The sequence below is a fragment of the Haliotis asinina genome, chromosome 2, assembly GCF_037392515.1.
Source record: "Haliotis asinina isolate JCU_RB_2024 chromosome 2, JCU_Hal_asi_v2, whole genome shotgun sequence".
Taxonomy (NCBI): domain Eukaryota; kingdom Metazoa; phylum Mollusca; class Gastropoda; order Lepetellida; family Haliotidae; genus Haliotis; species Haliotis asinina.
Genome location: NC_090281.1, coordinates 40,951,618 through 40,969,558, shown reverse-complemented (window position 1 = coordinate 40,969,558; position 17,941 = coordinate 40,951,618). Strand labels below are relative to the sequence as shown.

General features: G+C 39.3%; 1 protein-coding gene across 1 annotated transcript in view; it reads left to right on the top strand.

Moving 5' to 3' along the window:
* LOC137271805 (deleted in malignant brain tumors 1 protein-like) overlaps positions 1-12,059 on the top strand; it is a 96,097-nt gene extending 84,038 nt beyond the window's left edge. The window contains exons 40-47 of the mRNA XM_067804205.1: positions 5,208-5,336; positions 5,556-5,750; positions 6,594-6,836; positions 7,742-7,933; positions 8,333-8,548; positions 9,323-9,535; positions 10,414-10,510; positions 11,092-12,059. Coding sequence (XP_067660306.1) covers positions 5,208-5,336; positions 5,556-5,750; positions 6,594-6,836; positions 7,742-7,933; positions 8,333-8,548; positions 9,323-9,535; positions 10,414-10,510; positions 11,092-11,185 — 1,379 coding nt within the window. The 3' untranslated portion in view covers positions 11,186-12,059. The remainder of the gene's footprint in view (positions 1-5,207; positions 5,337-5,555; positions 5,751-6,593; positions 6,837-7,741; positions 7,934-8,332; positions 8,549-9,322; positions 9,536-10,413; positions 10,511-11,091) is intronic.
* Positions 12,060-17,941: the final 5,882 nt, after the last annotated feature.

The following is a 17,941-nucleotide window of genomic DNA, read 5'->3' as shown; positions in this document are numbered from 1 at the left end:
CAAATACTAAACCGCCAGTCATCCAGCTTTAACTGAAAAAGGCTAACTCTCAAACCAGAAATGGGATGTTCTCAGTTTAGCTGCTGCGAGAACATAGATCTGATTATCGGATTCAGTGGAATTTCAAGGCCAACTTAACTGGTCAGCGTTACCATAATCCTCAAAGGAGAATATGAGTGATATGCAATAATTTGCTGAGTGAAAGAGAAAGTCATCAAAAACATATACCCAAAGTTTAATTACAAGTTATGCATATTTACGTCCTAATCGAAACAGAAACACAGTTTCTGTTATCTGAGCTTCGGCCATTATGCAGAGTCCTCTGGAAGTCATGTGACCTTTCCGCTCCTGACATCAGATGTGACTAGAGTCCAATGACCTAGCGCTCAATGGTTTGTTCTCTTGCCTGGAGTTGCAGGGAATCATCGAACAATGAACAGAGCCACCATTTCAGTCGTATTCCAAGTAAAAGACAGATTTTGGCAAGAGAAATGTTCCGCGCTTACTTTCACACCTAAGACTATATCAAAGTACAACGAAAACATCTCTGTGAACTTTAGTAACATTATTTACGTAACCCATCTGTTTGAACAGCCCATTTTTGTGTGAGCGGGTAAATGGGGCGAGATTGGCATGTGTGTGTGTGTGTGTGTGTGTGTGTGTGTGTGTGTGTGTGTGTGTGTGTGTGTGTGTGTGTGCGCGTGCGTACGTGTGTGTGTGTGATATTTTGCAATAGCAGGCATATTTCCTCCACAGTTGCATGTAAAACATTTTGCAGTATAATCATGCCTCTATTACTATATGGTTCAGGAATTTGGGGGGCTAGGTATTACGGATGAATAGAAAAGGTACAAACTACATTATATTGTCTTTGTTTACAAATGTGCATCAAATAAGACAATATTGGTTGGGTGTAGCAGATGCACGCACGTGTCTCCTCAAATACGTTTTGGAAAGGTTTTGTAAAAAATATTAAGAATGGAATCACACCGCCAACCTCACCAGTGTTATTTATTCCTCAAAAAACTTGATGAAAATGGTAAGTATACATGGGTTTCAAATGTACGTCACTTTTTTCACAAGTGGTGTTTCATATGTTTGGCTAGCGCAAGATGCAGGACAAATACAAATGTTTAACGGCACTTTTGCTCAAAGAATCAGTAAAATATATGTATATTCCTAGATTTGGCATGACCCTCTTGTACATCCACATTTTTACCGAATTACTCAACTGTCAAATCATTATTACAGCCTGAAATATACCTTACAGCACTAAGTGATAACGCCTTGATTCGAGAAGAAAACAGACACTGTGCCTATGAAAACATCCCTCTATGCACTATGTATGTATGTATGTATGTATGTATGTATGTATGTATGTATGTATGTATGTATGTATGTATGTATGTATCTCTGTGTGTGTGTGCGTGCGTGCGTGCGCGCGCGCGTGGTGTGTGTGTGTATGTATGTATGTAATCTAGGATTTCTCGACGATGAAGATATGCGGATATCCGAACAAAATAATTACATATTATCTGTTTGTTTTCGGTGCAAAAAATACCCAAATCCTAAGTTCTGTCGCAGTTTTCATGAAACATGTGTTTTCCTTTTCATGAAGATGGACATATGTTCTTCTTGTCACGTGTTACGGTTATGTCTTCACAGTCAATTGCGCTTTGGGTAACATGGGCAAGCTACCGAATGAATAAATTGAATTGAACTGAAACAAATTGGTGCCTCCGTTTCGATGGATTCTCCGTCTTCATCTTCCCTGGAAGTTCCTCCTGCACGATCTAAAATCAACTCGTTTGGTACGGTCTAAGTTCCAGGTAAAAAATGACGTCGGAAACGTCTATTACAGATTCAGAATCCACGGTCACTGTCAAACACAACCAAAGATGGAGCCATCGGCAAAGTCATATTTGACGTCATGTCACGTAATAGGCGGTAATCCGAAGTCGTTTTTTATTGCGATTTTACAAACTTTTTGAGAAACTTTGATAACCGAAAGTGATCTTTAAAAAGTGTTTGCAAACAAGCAACTGGTCTAATAAAAGCTCATGACATAGCGGCTTGAATATAAGTGGCATTAGACAGATATACGTGTACACCGTCTCAAACAAGGCCAGGTAATTGTGCAGTCCTTCCTGAAAAATGGGCTATTATTCTACGAAAGGGTCATAATCAGGTTTTATTGGTTCCATGGGCAGGACATGTCGCTCAGACATTCAGCCTTAAGGTAAACAAGGTACTTTAGACATTGCATCTATGATTAATGGTGCTTGGGTTAGTGGCGAAACCGGCATGTTTGATGAACTTTCTTGTCCCACATATGGCTTTAACACCTCAACGAGCCTCCAAAAGGGACCTTTTCAACAACAGATGCGTTTCTTTTCATGAAGTTCAGTAACATGCTGTTTTCGACCTGTTCTCCAGGCAGCTGCCAAGTTACCAAAACAAATTAAGTTATGTAAGATTTTTCTTTATATTTAAGTTTGGGTCTGTGAGGATTTCCTTATCAACAGCAGAGATTTATGATGGTATGTGTAAAAAAATTATCCAAGAAAAAGGAACTAGGTATTATTCAATAAAAAGGTGTCACATCTATTTATGTTTAACTTTAATGAGCTAAATAGTAGTTTAAGAGTGTCACCGGGACAAACTCAAAATGACGTACGTATGTCGGCTCGCAAATGGACCACGGTAATGCTGCCCAGTGACGCGTCTGCGAATACTACGTAAAGTAATCAGTGATCCCATCCCTTTACTGAACCACTCCTAAACGATCGGGCTGTTTATTATTGAAAACATGAAATGCTCATTCTGTCCACGTCACACTCACTTGAGCTTGTCAAGGAATGTCAAAGTAAACCTTGATGCAAGCCTAACTTTTTCCAAACGTCGACTGACATATCGCGGCTGTACTTCCACGGGCACGCAGGTTTCATCGGGGCAGCCAATTACGAATCGTAAGGCATGTACAGCTCTGTGTAGCTTATGTGCAATTTGGGAGTTAATTTGACCACTGTTTGAGTAGTATAAGTGATTGTTGTTTATCACTGTCTTTCTGTAAAACGGTCTTGGTCAGTGGAGATTCCACTGGTACTCGAGTAGTCGAGCATGAGTTCGGTTCAGTTGGACTCGATAAGGGGAGAAAACTCTAATTACTGGATTACGTTGACAGACTGACTGTCTGCCATGTGCCAAACGGTCTCAAAATGAATATTTACACAAGCCAAAATATACTGAATAATTACATGCATAAAATTAATGCTGGTTACACTCATATCCACGAAGAAACTGACATGATTCAATAGAATGAAGCACATACTCATAATTTATTTTGTTAATCACATGATGATTTAAAATATGTATTGCATCAACGAATGCTGGATGGACTGCCCTGTTTGTTTTGAGGGAAAGTAATCGAAAGCGGCATCCAGAAGAAAGAAGTTCAAAATGTTGAAATAAAATATGGGACTTATCAAATCTAATTCCAGTTGCCTTTTGACAACCTGGCCCTCATACATAAAAGGAATATATTCGTAAGGCACTCCAGTAAGTTTGTTAGCAGCATTAACAATTTTTAAAAGTTTGTTTTTGTTGCGAGCAAACAGACCCTCATTTCAACATAGAAACATTGTAGGTCAACACACTTTGTACAGAAGTTTGATAAAAAGAAAAGAAACAGCCATTTTGGTTTTGTCAACAGAAACGTTCTTAAGCGGTGAAGGTAATAAAGTTGTCTATGGCCTATTTTAAATGTGATTGACATGTTTTGTAAACTGAAGTCGATATTTTTGTAATGGTCCACTCTTTCAATTTCTGCTTTGCCACATATATAAGTGGCTGTAGCGGTTTCGTTTTCTCCGAAAATCAACCACCATTTCCTTAGTTTCATTAGAAATTCTTCAATGCCTCGGCGATGATTACGTTCAGAATCAGAGTGTGAGAGTGAGTGAGTTAATATGTTCAGAATCAGACATAAGGCCAGCATCAACGGCGTCATCTGCGAATTTCGCTGTAAACACGTCATTTAATGACAGTCATCGGTATCCAGACTGAAGACTGGAGCTGCTGTGGAGGTTGAGAGAAAAGAAGATTAATAGCCACTGACACTGACATACTGAGTTCTTTGTGATATGAATTCTTTAGCTCATCTGGTACTGTTGCTATTACCACCTAGAGTAAATAGTTAACTCATCAAAATGTGTGGCTGCATTGTATTGAAGGGTAGGAAAAATCAATAAAGGGGATTTTTACAAAGTTGTTAAAGTCTGCAGGCATTGGTTGGTCTCTAGAGTAGAATCTACACTAAAAGATCAATTTATACGAACATGGAGTTAAGTTGTATGCATTAGCCCGTAACTCGTAACTTTCGAACCCTATCTGCTTCTCTCTATGCACATTTCACACCCAATAATGCGGTTTCGAACTGCTAATCATTATTTCATAGTAGAAACAGATTGACAACTGAGAATTCACTCAAAGACGAGTCCATAAAATAAAACGTATGGGCGTATTTTGATCTGGATAGTTAAAACAAAAAATACCGAAAGCCGTCTGTGCGTCACTGCGTTATGCAGGGAGCGCAACCAGTTCGATGAACAGGCATTTGTCACGTTAATGTCACACGACGGTATCAAGTCGGAATGAAGTAAGTTGTAATTTGTATGACCAGATCACATGTCATGGCTTAAACTGTAATATATGTAACGACGCATGTTCCAAATGTCCCAAAACGTTTAACTGGGTTGAAAACATAATTAGAACGACTGTCAGACTTACTGTTATTTTTATTGATATGTACAACAACACACTGACATGTGTCAATGTAAATTTCTAGTTTCAAACCGGTTTCTTGTTTCTGGTTATTTATTTATTTATTTATTTATTTATTTATTTATTTATTTATTTATTTATTTATTTATTTATTTATTTATTTATTTGCAGACCCTTTCAAACTACTACACATATTATTATCAACAATTCAGGTACTAATTGTATGCTCTCGACACTTTCAAGAAAACATGTATCTGTGTAGAGGTATTAATATCTGGATCCACACAGCTTACGTTAAATATTAAATATGGACTATATCCAAGGCAGGTAGTACATTACTAAGCAATTAAAGAATGCAGTGATGACCAAACCTTTTAAAGCTATCATACTGCAATAGTGACCTGTTAGCATTTACTTTAATTCAGGTAGTAATGCGTGCAGCAATGGTCGAGGTGGGTGCAGCCATATCTGTTTGCCTAATCCTAACAACGGGTTTTACTGTGTTTGCCCAGTCGGCCTCACCCTTCAGCCTGATGGCCTCACCTGTGGCATAAGTGAGTTGTTTTGCGTGAAGGAAGTTGTAGCAAAGTATCATTCAAACGGTTAAATATAGATGTTTAAAGATGTTTAAATCTAACTCTTCACCATGAATAGTGGTTCCCTGAATAACTGTCCTGTTAAACTGCATTTATATTGTGATATTATTACATTGTACTCCTCTGTGTAACTATGTTTTCACGCTGGTTATCATGGATAATGTATTTTTTTTTCAGCAAAGCCGTGTCCGGCACTTTCCTCTCCAAAGTACGGATCCGTATCCCCACGCAACTGCACACAGGTAGAAGCTCCGGTGGGGAAGTACTGCACAGTCACCTGCATGCCAGGCTTTTCTCTAATTGGTCAGTCAAACCTACAGTGTATGAGCAATGGGCAGTGGAACAACCTGGGAGCTCCATTTACATGTCAGGGTGAGACACTGATGCAAATATCCTTCATCCCCTTGTCTCAGATACAAAACACATGCATGTGCAAAAATGTTCAATATCCAGAACACCAGAGCTAAAGATACAAAACACATGCATGTGCAAAAATGTTCAATATCCAGAACACCAGAGCTAAAAGACTGGGTGCTATAGGTCAATGTGTTCAATACCTTGAGTGTGAAATACAGATACGATCAATGGTATTCATGATTAGAGGTTGATGTATACATGTATAAATGTTACCAGTAGCGGGGGCATCATGATCATAATGCCAGTATCACCGCGTTCGCTAATATAATTGGGCATGTTCAAGAAACTGACTTTCATATGCTTACGTCGCCGAGAGCTTTGACGTCACTTAATGTCACCAATACATCAACCACCCTCTGTGTAATACACGATCAGTAACAACCAGTCAGTGATTTAAGTATCCATTGTGTACGCATAGTTGGTGCGATACATGTTCTATCGACTCTGAATGTATATTAAACCCAAAGGAGTACCAGGACATAAATCTCGTGTAAAGAAAAATCCTACATTTATGAAGTATATAAAAGTTCACACCAATATTCACGTTATGTCATTATGACATTATCGTGTCTAGTTCATACGAACCAGCGTATCTTCATCAGCAGACACAACGTCAATAAAAGACGGGCACCTTGATCCACGTCGAAACATCCATGTTGCAGTACATTAAAGAACGTCTTGACGAGATAACCAGTTTCTGTGTAATGATTTTCAACATAAAAAATCACATCATTTTCCAGACATTAAAATGAGCCAAGATGTTATATTTCATATGACATGATATGTTGTTATTATTAGACACACAAGGTCCTAGCATCACATGCCCACGGAACGTAGATGTCAAAGCACCTCAAGGATATGAAACAGCAACCGTCAACTGGACACATCCAGTAGCAACCGATAACACTGGCGAGAGAGTGAGCATATATCAGAGTCACACACCACCGGTTAATCTTGGTGATGGAGTATACACAGTTACAGTGAGAGCAGTTGATGTCTCGGGCATCAGCAGTACTTGTGCCTTCAGGATAACTGTCAAAGGTGAGAGCAGTTGATATATCTGGCATTAGCAGTACAGGCGAGAGCAGTTGATATATCTGGCATTAGCAGTATGTGTGCCTTCAGGATAACTGTCAAAGGCGAGAGCAGTTGATGCATCTGGCATTAGCAGTACTTGTGTCCTCAGGATAATTGTCGAAGGTGGGAGCAGTTGGCATATCTGACATTAGCAGTACATGTGATAGCGGTTGACATATCTGACATTAGCAGTACTTGTGTTTTCAGGATAGCAATCACAGGTTAGAGCATTTGATATATCTGGCAATAGCAGTACCTGTTGTCTTCAAGATAACCGTCACAGGTTAGAGCAGTTGATATATCTATCAATAGCAGTACATGTTGTCCTCAGGATAAGAGCAGTTGATATATCGGGCATTAGCAGTACTTGTGTCCTCAGGATAATTGTCGAAGGTGGGAGCAGTTGGCATATCTGACATTAGCAGTACATGTGATAGCGGTTGACATATCTGACATTAGCAGTACTTGTGTTTTCAGGATAGCAATCACAGGTTAGAGCATTTGATATATCTGGCAATAGCAGTACCTGTTGTCTTCAAGATAACCGTCACAGGTTAGAGCAGTTGATATATCTATCAATAGCAGTACATGTTGTCCTCAGGATAAGAGCAGTTGATATATCGGGCATTAGCAGCACAGGGTGCCGTTGTTCAAAGCGATCTTAGCGTTAATATGACAGTAACTCCAATAGCCTTACCATAACATAGGCTTAGGTTAGTCTTAGTGCTAAGTTTGTTTCGTACAACGGCATACAGGTGGGAGCGGTTGAAATAGCTGGCACAAGCAGTACTTGCGTTTTCCGGATAACAGTCACTAGCGACATGTTTCATTCATTTCCTGAATGTACTTTGCTTGTTTGTTGCTTGTAGTGCTGACTTGCCCCGACATCGAGCCCCCTGCAAATGGATACATTGATTCATCCATCTGCAGGTCTTTCTATGGGTCCACCTGTCTCATTAACTGTCGTGGAGGTTTCGCTGTGACTGGTCGACGGAACGTAACATGTGACGTCGATAGTGCCGGTGCAGCTCATTGGACAATGAATGGTACCACTTGCACAGGTATCTAATTAATTATATTAATCTATGATAATATCGATCTAATCGCAATGGAACAGCTGAACTGATGAAACTATACTTCCCTGCACACAAATCCGTTATGACAAACAAGCTGTTCTGGTGATTGCTGACCACAATTGACACATCTCACTCACATATTACCTGTTTAAAGAACAGTTTATTGAAAAGGGTTCTGTTTTCTTTTAAATTACGTCTGAAACTCTGAAACAGCGATATGGAAATATTACGCTGTAAATATTACACTTTATTGTCATGGGGAAATATTTTCTTTATAGCTACCATAGACACAAACTTTAAATACTGACAAATGCACTGTGTTACACATTATCATGATTGTATTCTGGGCCGGTGGAATAAAAATGCCTGTCTGTCTGTCTAAAGCTATCACCTGCCCAGCACCACCGACTCCACTCCACGGCAAATTGCAGAGTTGTGAAACGCCTTACAGTCATCGGGAGCTGTGTGAACAATCGTGTAACGTGGGCTACACGCCTCTCAGTGGTACGACTATCAGGCGTTGTGAAAAGGGTGCTTGGTCCGGAGAACAGCTAGTCTGCACCAAAACAAATGTCACTGGTCCCGGCATTGTGACACCCAGTAAGTGTATACTGGGCTCCTATTCCCCCGCAGTCTTCATTGACAGATGTGAGTGAGTGAGTGAGTTTAGTTTTACGCCGAACTCTGCAATATTCCAGCTATATGGCCTTGGTCTGTAAATAATCAAGTCTGGACCAGACAATCCAGTGATCAACAACATGAGCATCGATCTGCGCAATTGGGAACCGATGACATGTGTCAACCAAGTCAGCGAGCCTGACCACCCGATCCCGTTAGTCGCCTCTTACGACAGGCATAGACGCCTTTCGTGGCAAGCATGGGTTGCTGATGACCTATTCTGCCCCGGGACCTTCGCGGATCGTTGACAGATGTATATTAAATACATGTAACAACATGTTTATGCATCCAATGGTGTCTTTACTCCTCATTTACTGTGTCAAAGATCCTGAGGAAGCAATACAAAATGTAAACTAAGCAAACTGGCACATTTTGGCACATCCAAACATACGAATGTTGAAGGAAATGATGTCCTAGCTAAGGTGACATGTGAAGTCATTTCATGCGTGTTCTTTTCACTAGTGAGAAACTAAGCAAAGCCTAGTGTAATTACTCATGTAACGTTGAACTTCATCTGAACAAAGCGTCACCATGAACACGAATGCACAGTTTTGTGAACTCTTCATTTAAAAAGAGAATATCTTGGCCCTTGACATCTCTCACAGGACGTTATGAAGGGTCAAAATAACACCAGTTTTCTGTTCCGGTGGAATGGAACGACTTTATCAAACACTGTACCATAACTCTCTTTTACAGGGCAGATGTGTCCTTTCCTTGTAAAACCAAGTCATGGCACCATTCTACCAAGGGTTTGTGTTGGAGGATCCGACCTTCTGCCCGGCACTCAGTGCACACTGACGTGTGATGAGGGATATCAACCACTGTCCACTAAGGCCCTCTCCTGTAGCACTGCCGGGGAATGGACTCCCTATGCAAACGTGCTGGTGTGTCTGTCTCCGAATGCCTTAGGTAACTTCAGTGCATATCTCACTCACTCACTCTCTCACTTCGTGTTACGATGGACACCAACACGTTTGGTCATTTCATTCAGTGCCACTCTAGTTCCCAGCATACGGTGCAGAGAGAGAGAGACGATGGGGTTTTTTTGTACACCGTGGCATAACGTAAGCGCATTTCAGGTTGAAATGAACGTGTTACAGTTACTTTTTTCCATTACTATATATAAAGTTTTTACCCGTTGGTTCCCCCCTCATCGAGAAACATAACCATTGTATGACTGAAGTCATGACTTTTGGTTGCGCACAAACCGTTGTCATAGAATTGTTGGTGGTGACATGTGAAGAATTGAAAACGACCACAAAGATCCCTTGTATTTACTGCAACTGTCAATGACGGCAAGTAGAATGTCCTAATCCAGTATGTGCATGCATGTGACAAGTTGCCAGGTGCTGTTTCAAACAACCCCTGACCCAGTGGTTTGTAAAGCCACGAGTAGATGTGTCGAGGCGCATAAGGGGCATAATTAACTCGTCAATGCTGAATTTGAATGTATATATTGTGTACAATCGGAGAGCTCATTTCACCATATGGTGGAAAACAATCTTAGGTATATGACCGTCTGATGACACGGCATGAGGAATACCATTGTGCCTACTAGTCCTCTTGGGGTTTTCGCTAGCGAACTCAGTAACCGCCATGTTAACTCAGCTTCATTGACATGTCATTCTCCTGTATTCGATGTTGCAATTCATTCATTCATTCATTCATTCATTCATTCATTCATTCATTCATTCATTCATTTACACTGACAAGAAGTGATACGTGAGAGTGTTGGATATCAATACGGGACCTGAAAACTCAGTGTATCTGTGAATATATGGTTCCAGGTTCATCCCCCAATGCATCACAGGTGGCGGGGATAGTGACTGGTGTCATAATAGTTGCCCTCATCGGTGTCAGCGCAATACTTCTACATCTGCACCTGTGAGTACGCCCAGTACCATCTATGACAAGGACATTCAAAGGTTATTTTCAATATAAAACTTTCTTATACCTTTTACAAGCAAAGGCTTCGTTGCAAATGCATGCCTCAAACTGTGGATATAGTGCGATATAATGTCCACGCTAGAGACACTCAATGTTGTACTAATGATACCTCTGAGGGGCCAAATGATTAACGATTCATGCATGTAACAAATAAGTATGTGTGTATAAGATTGTTACTCCGTCACTGGGCTAGAACACCTGCACGCTATTCCAGTCGTACGAGGCGAGTACAGGGGTAGGTTGGTGAGGCTCATTAACTTGGTTGTTTGCATGTCTTAGTATTCCAGTGGAGTGGATCGACGGTCATAATGTCAAGCAATTGTTGATGTTGCACTGTTGTCCACCTGGGCCTAGATTTTCGAAGTTGTCTTAGCACTAAGATCGTCGTAAGTTAATGTTACTGTGTGGCACTTACGCCTATATCTTAGCGCTAAGAGAGATTCGAAAATCTAGGCCCTGGAATATTGTTGCAAGTGATCTAAATAAGAAAGGAACAAGCCTATGATATTCTGTTTCAGGAAACGCCGTTCACGAAATGAAGAAAGAGAAGTATACGAACTACAACATCGTACAAGAGGCCTTGAAAGTTCAGCCTATCAGAACGAAACTTAATTGCCACTCCTCAAAGATTACTCTTTCAAAAGGCTGCATCATGTGGGTCAAGGAACAAAGCTATATGGACCTCTTCACATATTACTGTTTTACATCCGGAATTTACAACTGTTATTCCGACAGAAGCTGAAAGGCGATCCCTGCAAGGGTTATATAATGGTAGAGGAATACATTAACTGTTTCAGTCAAGAAACATGGCTACAATTCCGTTTCTATAATCATATGTAAAACTTTTAGTAACAGTCAGTTTTATATTGTTTTAATAGTAACTGAACAGCTTTGATAGTTTAACCAGAAAGAAGACATTATTTGGTAAAATGACATTAATTCTCAGTGTTTCACTTATTATTTAGACTCTAAAAAGATTTGCTTTCATATCCATTTGACGTTTGGTTCACATTCTTTAATAATGCAAACAGTGTATGTTGCATGTTCCACTACCATTTGTCTTGCTATTTGCTACTACCTGTCTTACTAAGTAAAATGAACATGATCTATAGGTTGGTCATCAAATCCGAATAGTGGTAGTTTACTAAAAAGGTTTTAACAGTTCTGCGGCAGAAGAACTGAGCAGAAGGCTTTTTAATTCTGATTCATGTTAAGCATCCTAAATATGTTGACCGCTAACAGAACTATCTCAAAATTCATCCTGCTTATGATGATACATATTACAAATTTGAGTGACATTTTAGACGCTGGTAAGTACAATATAGACAAACTGGATGGCTAAAAGAATTTAGCAGGAATGTGCTTGACAATGGTACAAGAATGTGTATCGAAACGTCGCACTCACGAAAAAAACGCGTTGCTATCCATATAGTTTGTCAATACGTGATACTTATGATAAAGGTGTTCATTAAAGAAATTATTGCAAGTGTACTTGTTGGAAAGTGTGTCCAAAACACTCCCTGAGAACCATGTCCAGAAGTAAACCCAGGGATGTTCGCAAGTGCGGTTTGTGCACATGCCACATGTCGGTATTTAGTCTGCTAGCATCTTACAAAGATTATCAGACGGTCAGATCTCGGATATGGCCTTTAAAGAAATTGGTCTGTAAATGAACCACCACAACACAGTTGTCAGAAAATATAGGGAAGCATACTAGCTGAGGGATTGCTCACGTTTCCGGACAACTCAGGATGGCATCATATGGTGAGGAGGTCAACCAGCCGCCACAAACATTGTTTGTGAAGCACCCAATGCTCACTGCTTTTCATGTAACTGATGCACTTTACGGCAATTCAGCATTGTATCCAACCAGTCATCCAACTGTTGCCCTTGGTTGAGGTTCGGCAATATTTCAGCCATATCGTGACGAGAACAGTTAAGTATAGAATTATAGAATAAATGTCAACAAAAGACAGTAAAACCCAGCTGGTATATATCACAGTAACAAGAAATAAAACTAGCATATATCTCTAGAATAGGATTGCAACTTAGTGAGCGAGTGAGTTAAATATTTAACGTCACATCGGCAATATTTCAGCCATATCATGACGAGAAGATTTAACAATGAAAAAGACCATATGTACATTATAAAACCTGTCAACGAAGGACGGTAAAACAACTAGAATATCACAATAAGAAATAAAACTAGCGTGAAACGTTAAAACTAATATCACTATTCAGACAATACAATATAAAAACAGGCTATAGATCACCAACAACTAAAGGTAGATCACCATACTAGAGGCCATGGGGACTTACAGTACAGTTACAGTGATTGTATTGGTCCTTCATAGTTCTTGGTTTGAAATAATTGTCACTTGTGATGGAATATTCAACACAGTCAAGCAAGACATGCTTGACTGCGATTATTTCATCACAGGGGATGCTGAACGGACGATCCTCGGCTTTCAAAAGATATTCATGCGTATACCTGGTGTGGCCAATACGACATCGTCGTATAATGACCTCTTCAAATCTGGACTGACAACCCAAGTAGGTGTAACCAATATACGGTTTTATTTCATGTAATGTATTTATACCTACTTGGGTGTCCCACTTCGTCTGCATCAGATCACGGATGTAAGTTCTAATTCAAGCTTTGTAATCAGAGTATGGAATAAGAAGTGGTGTCACAGATTTGTTGAGTGCTGCTTTAGCAGCAAGATCGGCCATTGCGTTCCCGGAAATGCCTACGTGGCTGGGTAACTAACAGAAAACGATGTCGTATTGGCCAGTAGCAAGATTATTATTCAATTCAATAATTTCAATCAAAAGTGTATATTTACAAGAAATATTTTTGATACCCTGAAGGCAAGAAGGTGAGTCGGAAAAAATTATATACTGCTTATGTTTAGGGTGGTTGTGAATATATTTGAGAGCTGTTAATATGGCGTTTGCTTCTGCAGCTGTTATTTGGAATTCGAGAAGATATTGTTCTGGATCCAATGACAGTGGCACAAGCTACTGCACCACCGTCTTTGGAACCATCTGTAAATAAGGGTTTGCAATTGCTATATTTAGTTTTTAATTGATTATATTCTTGTTTATATTGTAATTCATTAGTTTCTGATTTTTTAAACGAAGTAAATGTTAGGTCGACTTGTGGCCTAACTATCTACCAAGGAGGAGAAGAAAGAAGACGGGATGGAGCTATGTTTTCCAGCTCAATGCCGGCCGAAGAAATAAACGGTTTAATTCTATGTCCTAGAGGCGGGACAATAGAAGATATCTTGTTGTATAAATCCTCATAAAGGGAATTGAAAACAACACGTCACAATTTAATTCTGGACTCACAAAAGTCCAGGAACTCTTAGCACTGTGGCCACTCTCTCACAAGGGATTTCGCAAAATTAAACAGGCAGCTGTTATGTATGTGTGCTAAGGATGAAAAATGAAAAAAAATTTTTTCGAAAACTCAAAATTTAAACTCGCTCGCGAACAGTGGCCAGTGGGTAGGCCCATGGGCAAAAGTGTTTAATTTCATCCAGAATAAATGTTTTGGAGGTTGTAAGTGAATGAAAAAATGTTGATAAGTATCATGACACAAATTTCAGCTTGTTGTGACTTGACTCTGCTAACTGACAGCGATTTTGAAAAATCTCGCCCATGGGTGAAAAACATATTGGCCCATGGACGAGAATACTTAATTTCATTGGAACTACATGTTTTTTTCCAGGCTTTGCAGCTTTTCAATAAATGAACGTGTATTTATTATTGTCTTGACACGAAATTAGGCTTATTTTGACTTAATTCGGCTAATTAAGAGTGATTTTTCAAAACGCCTCGCCCATGGGCGAAAACCATTTGGCCCATGGGTGAGAATATTTACTTTTACTCAAAATACACCTTGTCCCATGTTTTGGAGGTTGTGAATGGATGAAAGTATGTTCATAAGTATCATGTCACAAAATACAACTTATTTTGAATTAATTCCATTAATTTAGAGCTATTTAACAAAATCTCACCCATGGGCGAAAAACATTTTGGCCCATGGGCGAGAATGTTTCCTTTTTACCCCAAACACATCTTTTCCAGTACTTGGAGGATGTAAATGGATGAGAGTACATTTATGAATATCATGACAGAAATTTCAACTCATTTTGACTTAATTCCTCTAAATGAGAGCAATTTTGAAAACTCTCGCCCATGGGAGAAAGACATTTTGGCCCATGGGCGAGAATATTTGCCTTCACTCAAAATACATCTTTTCCTGTGGTTTGGACGTTGTAAGTGAGTGAGTGAGTTCGTAGTTAACGTCACATCGGCAATATTCCAGCCATATCGTGACGAGAACATGTTTGATATTGAAATGAAATGTGCATATCCTATAAAAACCTGTCGTCAAAGGACAGTAAAATAACTAGAATATCACAGTTATCATTTAAAACTAGTGTAGGAGGTTAAAACTAATATCACTTTTTGGACAATACAACATAAAATACGGGCTATATATCACCAACCACTGAAGGTAGATCACCACACTAGGGACCATGGGGATTTACTGTACATTTGCTTCCTGCATGGACCCTAGCTGGATTTACATCATCCCTTCGGTTGTTAGCAATTTAGGAAATCTAGCCATATATTAAAAAGACACTTATTCTACGATTAAAAATATGGACAGTTTGAATTGACTTTGAATGTTTGTGGGCTTACGTACCCTCTCAGGAGGACAATAACTTTACAGTACTTTAACCCCCCTCGAGGATACAGACACTAACAAGCACAGTTACGAATTTAAACTTCCAGTACTAAAATATTTATCTATTTACAAGTCATTTAACAAATCTAATTCTTTTAAAAACTGAATGATTAAATGAGAACTTATATTATTAAAAAGATCCTTCATTGTTCGTGATTTGAAATAGGTATCGCTTGTGATGGAATATTCGACACAGTCAAGCAAGACATGCTTGACCGTGATTATTTCATCACAAGGGATGCAGAACGGACGATCCTCACCTTTCAATAGGTATTCATGAGTATATCTCGTGTGGCCAATACGACATCGCCGCATGATGACCTCCTCAAATCTGGACTGACAACCCAAGTAGGTATAACCAACAGAAGGTTTTATTGCATGTAATTTATTTATGCCCACTTGGGTGTCCCACTTCGTCTGCATCAGATCACGGATATACGATCTAATGGTAGCCTTATAATCAGTGTATGGAATAAGAAGTGGTGTCACAGATTTGTTTAGTGCTGCCTTAGCAGTAAGGTCAGCCAATGTGTTCCCAGAAATGCCCACGTGGCTGGGTAACCAACAGAAGACGATGTCGTATTGGCCAGTAGCAAGATCATTATACAATTCAATTATTTCAGTTAAAAGTGGATGTTTACAAGAAATATTTTTATTAGCCTGAAGGCAAGAAAGAGAGTCTGAATAGATTATATAGTGTTTATGTTTAGGGTGTCTTTGAAGATATTTAAGAGTCGTTAGTATGGCATTAGCTTCAGCTGTAAAAATAGAACTGCTGTCTGGTAATCTAGAAGATATTGTTCTGGATCCAATGACAGTGGCACAAGCCACTGCGCCACCGTCCTTGGACCCATCTGTAAATAAGGATTTATAATTGCTATATTTATGTTTTAATTGATTATATTCTTGTTTATATTGTAATTCATTCGTTTCTAATTTTTTAAACGAAGTTAATGTTAGATCAACTTGTGGCCTAACTATCTGCCAAGGAGGAGAAGAAAGAAGACGGGAGGGAGCTATGTTTTCCAGCTCAATGCCGGCAGAAGAAACAAAGGGTCCTAGAGGAGGGACAAGCGAAGATTTCTTGTATAAATCCCTATAAAGGGGATTGAAAACACAGTTATAGGCAGGATTAGGTTCATCAGAGTATAACTTAGTAATGTACTGTAAAGCTAACTTTATACGCCGCTGCTCAAGAGATGGCTCATCAGCCTCAACGTTGAGACTGTCAATAGGTGAAGTTCTGAAGGACCCAAGACAAAGTCTTAGGCCTTGGTGGTGGACAGAATCAAGAAGTTTAAGGTTGCTTTTGCAGGCTCCACCATATACGATGGAGCCATAATCAAGTTTTGAACGGACGAGTGATCGATATAGGTGTAAGAGGGTTGCTTGATCCCCTCCCCACTTTGAGTTGGAAACAACTTTCAACAAGTCAAGAGCCTTCAGGCATTTAGTTTTAAGGAACTTAATATGAGGCAGAAATGTTAAGTGGGAGTCAAAGATTAAGCCCAAGAACTTGGCCTCCTTAACAACTCTGATGGGAGTGCCATCTAAAGATAATTCTGGGTCCTTATGTGGCTTATATTTTCTACAAAAATGTATACAATTAGTTTTGGATTTAGAAAACTTAAAGCCGTTTTCAAGACACCATTTATTTATTTTGTTTAAACACAGCTGCAGTTGCCGTTCAATAGTAAGCATATTTTTCCCACGGCAAGAAATATTAAAATCATCCACAAATAACGATCCATCAATTGAATCGTTTAAAACTTTAGATAAACTGTTTATCTTTATACTAAAAAGTGTGACAGACAAAATGCTGTCTTGTGGAACACCCTGATCCTGATTGTAAGGATCAGACAGGGTAGAACCCACACGGACCTGAAATTGTCTGTTATTTAAAAAGTTGGCTATGAATTCAGGCAAACGACCTCGCAAACCGAAATCATGTAAATCTCTCAGAATGCCATATTTCCAGGTTGTGTCATATGCTTTTTCAAGATCAAAAAAGATAGACACAGCGTGTTGTTTATTAATCAGGGCGTTTTTTACAAATGATTCCAAACGCACTAAGTGATCGACAGTACTTCTATTTTTACGGAAACCACACTGTATATCTGTTATAAGGTTATTGGTTTCCAAGTACCAAACAAGTTGATTATTTATCATGCGTTCCATGGTCTTGCAAACACAGCTAGTTAGTGAAATAGGTCTATAATTGGACGGATCCGTATGATCACGTCCAGGTTTAGGTATTGGTACTACTATGGCGTCACGCCATGACTGAGGAAAGTTACCCGATGTCCAAATATTATCAAAAATATTTAGAAGAGTTTCGAGGCATGGATTCTGGTAAGAGCTTCAGGAACTGATAATGTATGTTATCAGCTCCTGTAGCAGTATCATGAGCTTGATCAAGAGCAGTATGGAGTTCATGAATAGAAAATAGTTCATTATAATCTTCCCCATTATCTGAATTAAAATTAATAGTTTTCTTTTCTTCTTGTTTTTTATACTGTTGGAATTTAGGCACGTAATTAGAAGAGGAAGAGTGTTTAGCCAAAGTTTCACCCAGTTTATTTGCAATATCAGATTCCTCGGTAAGT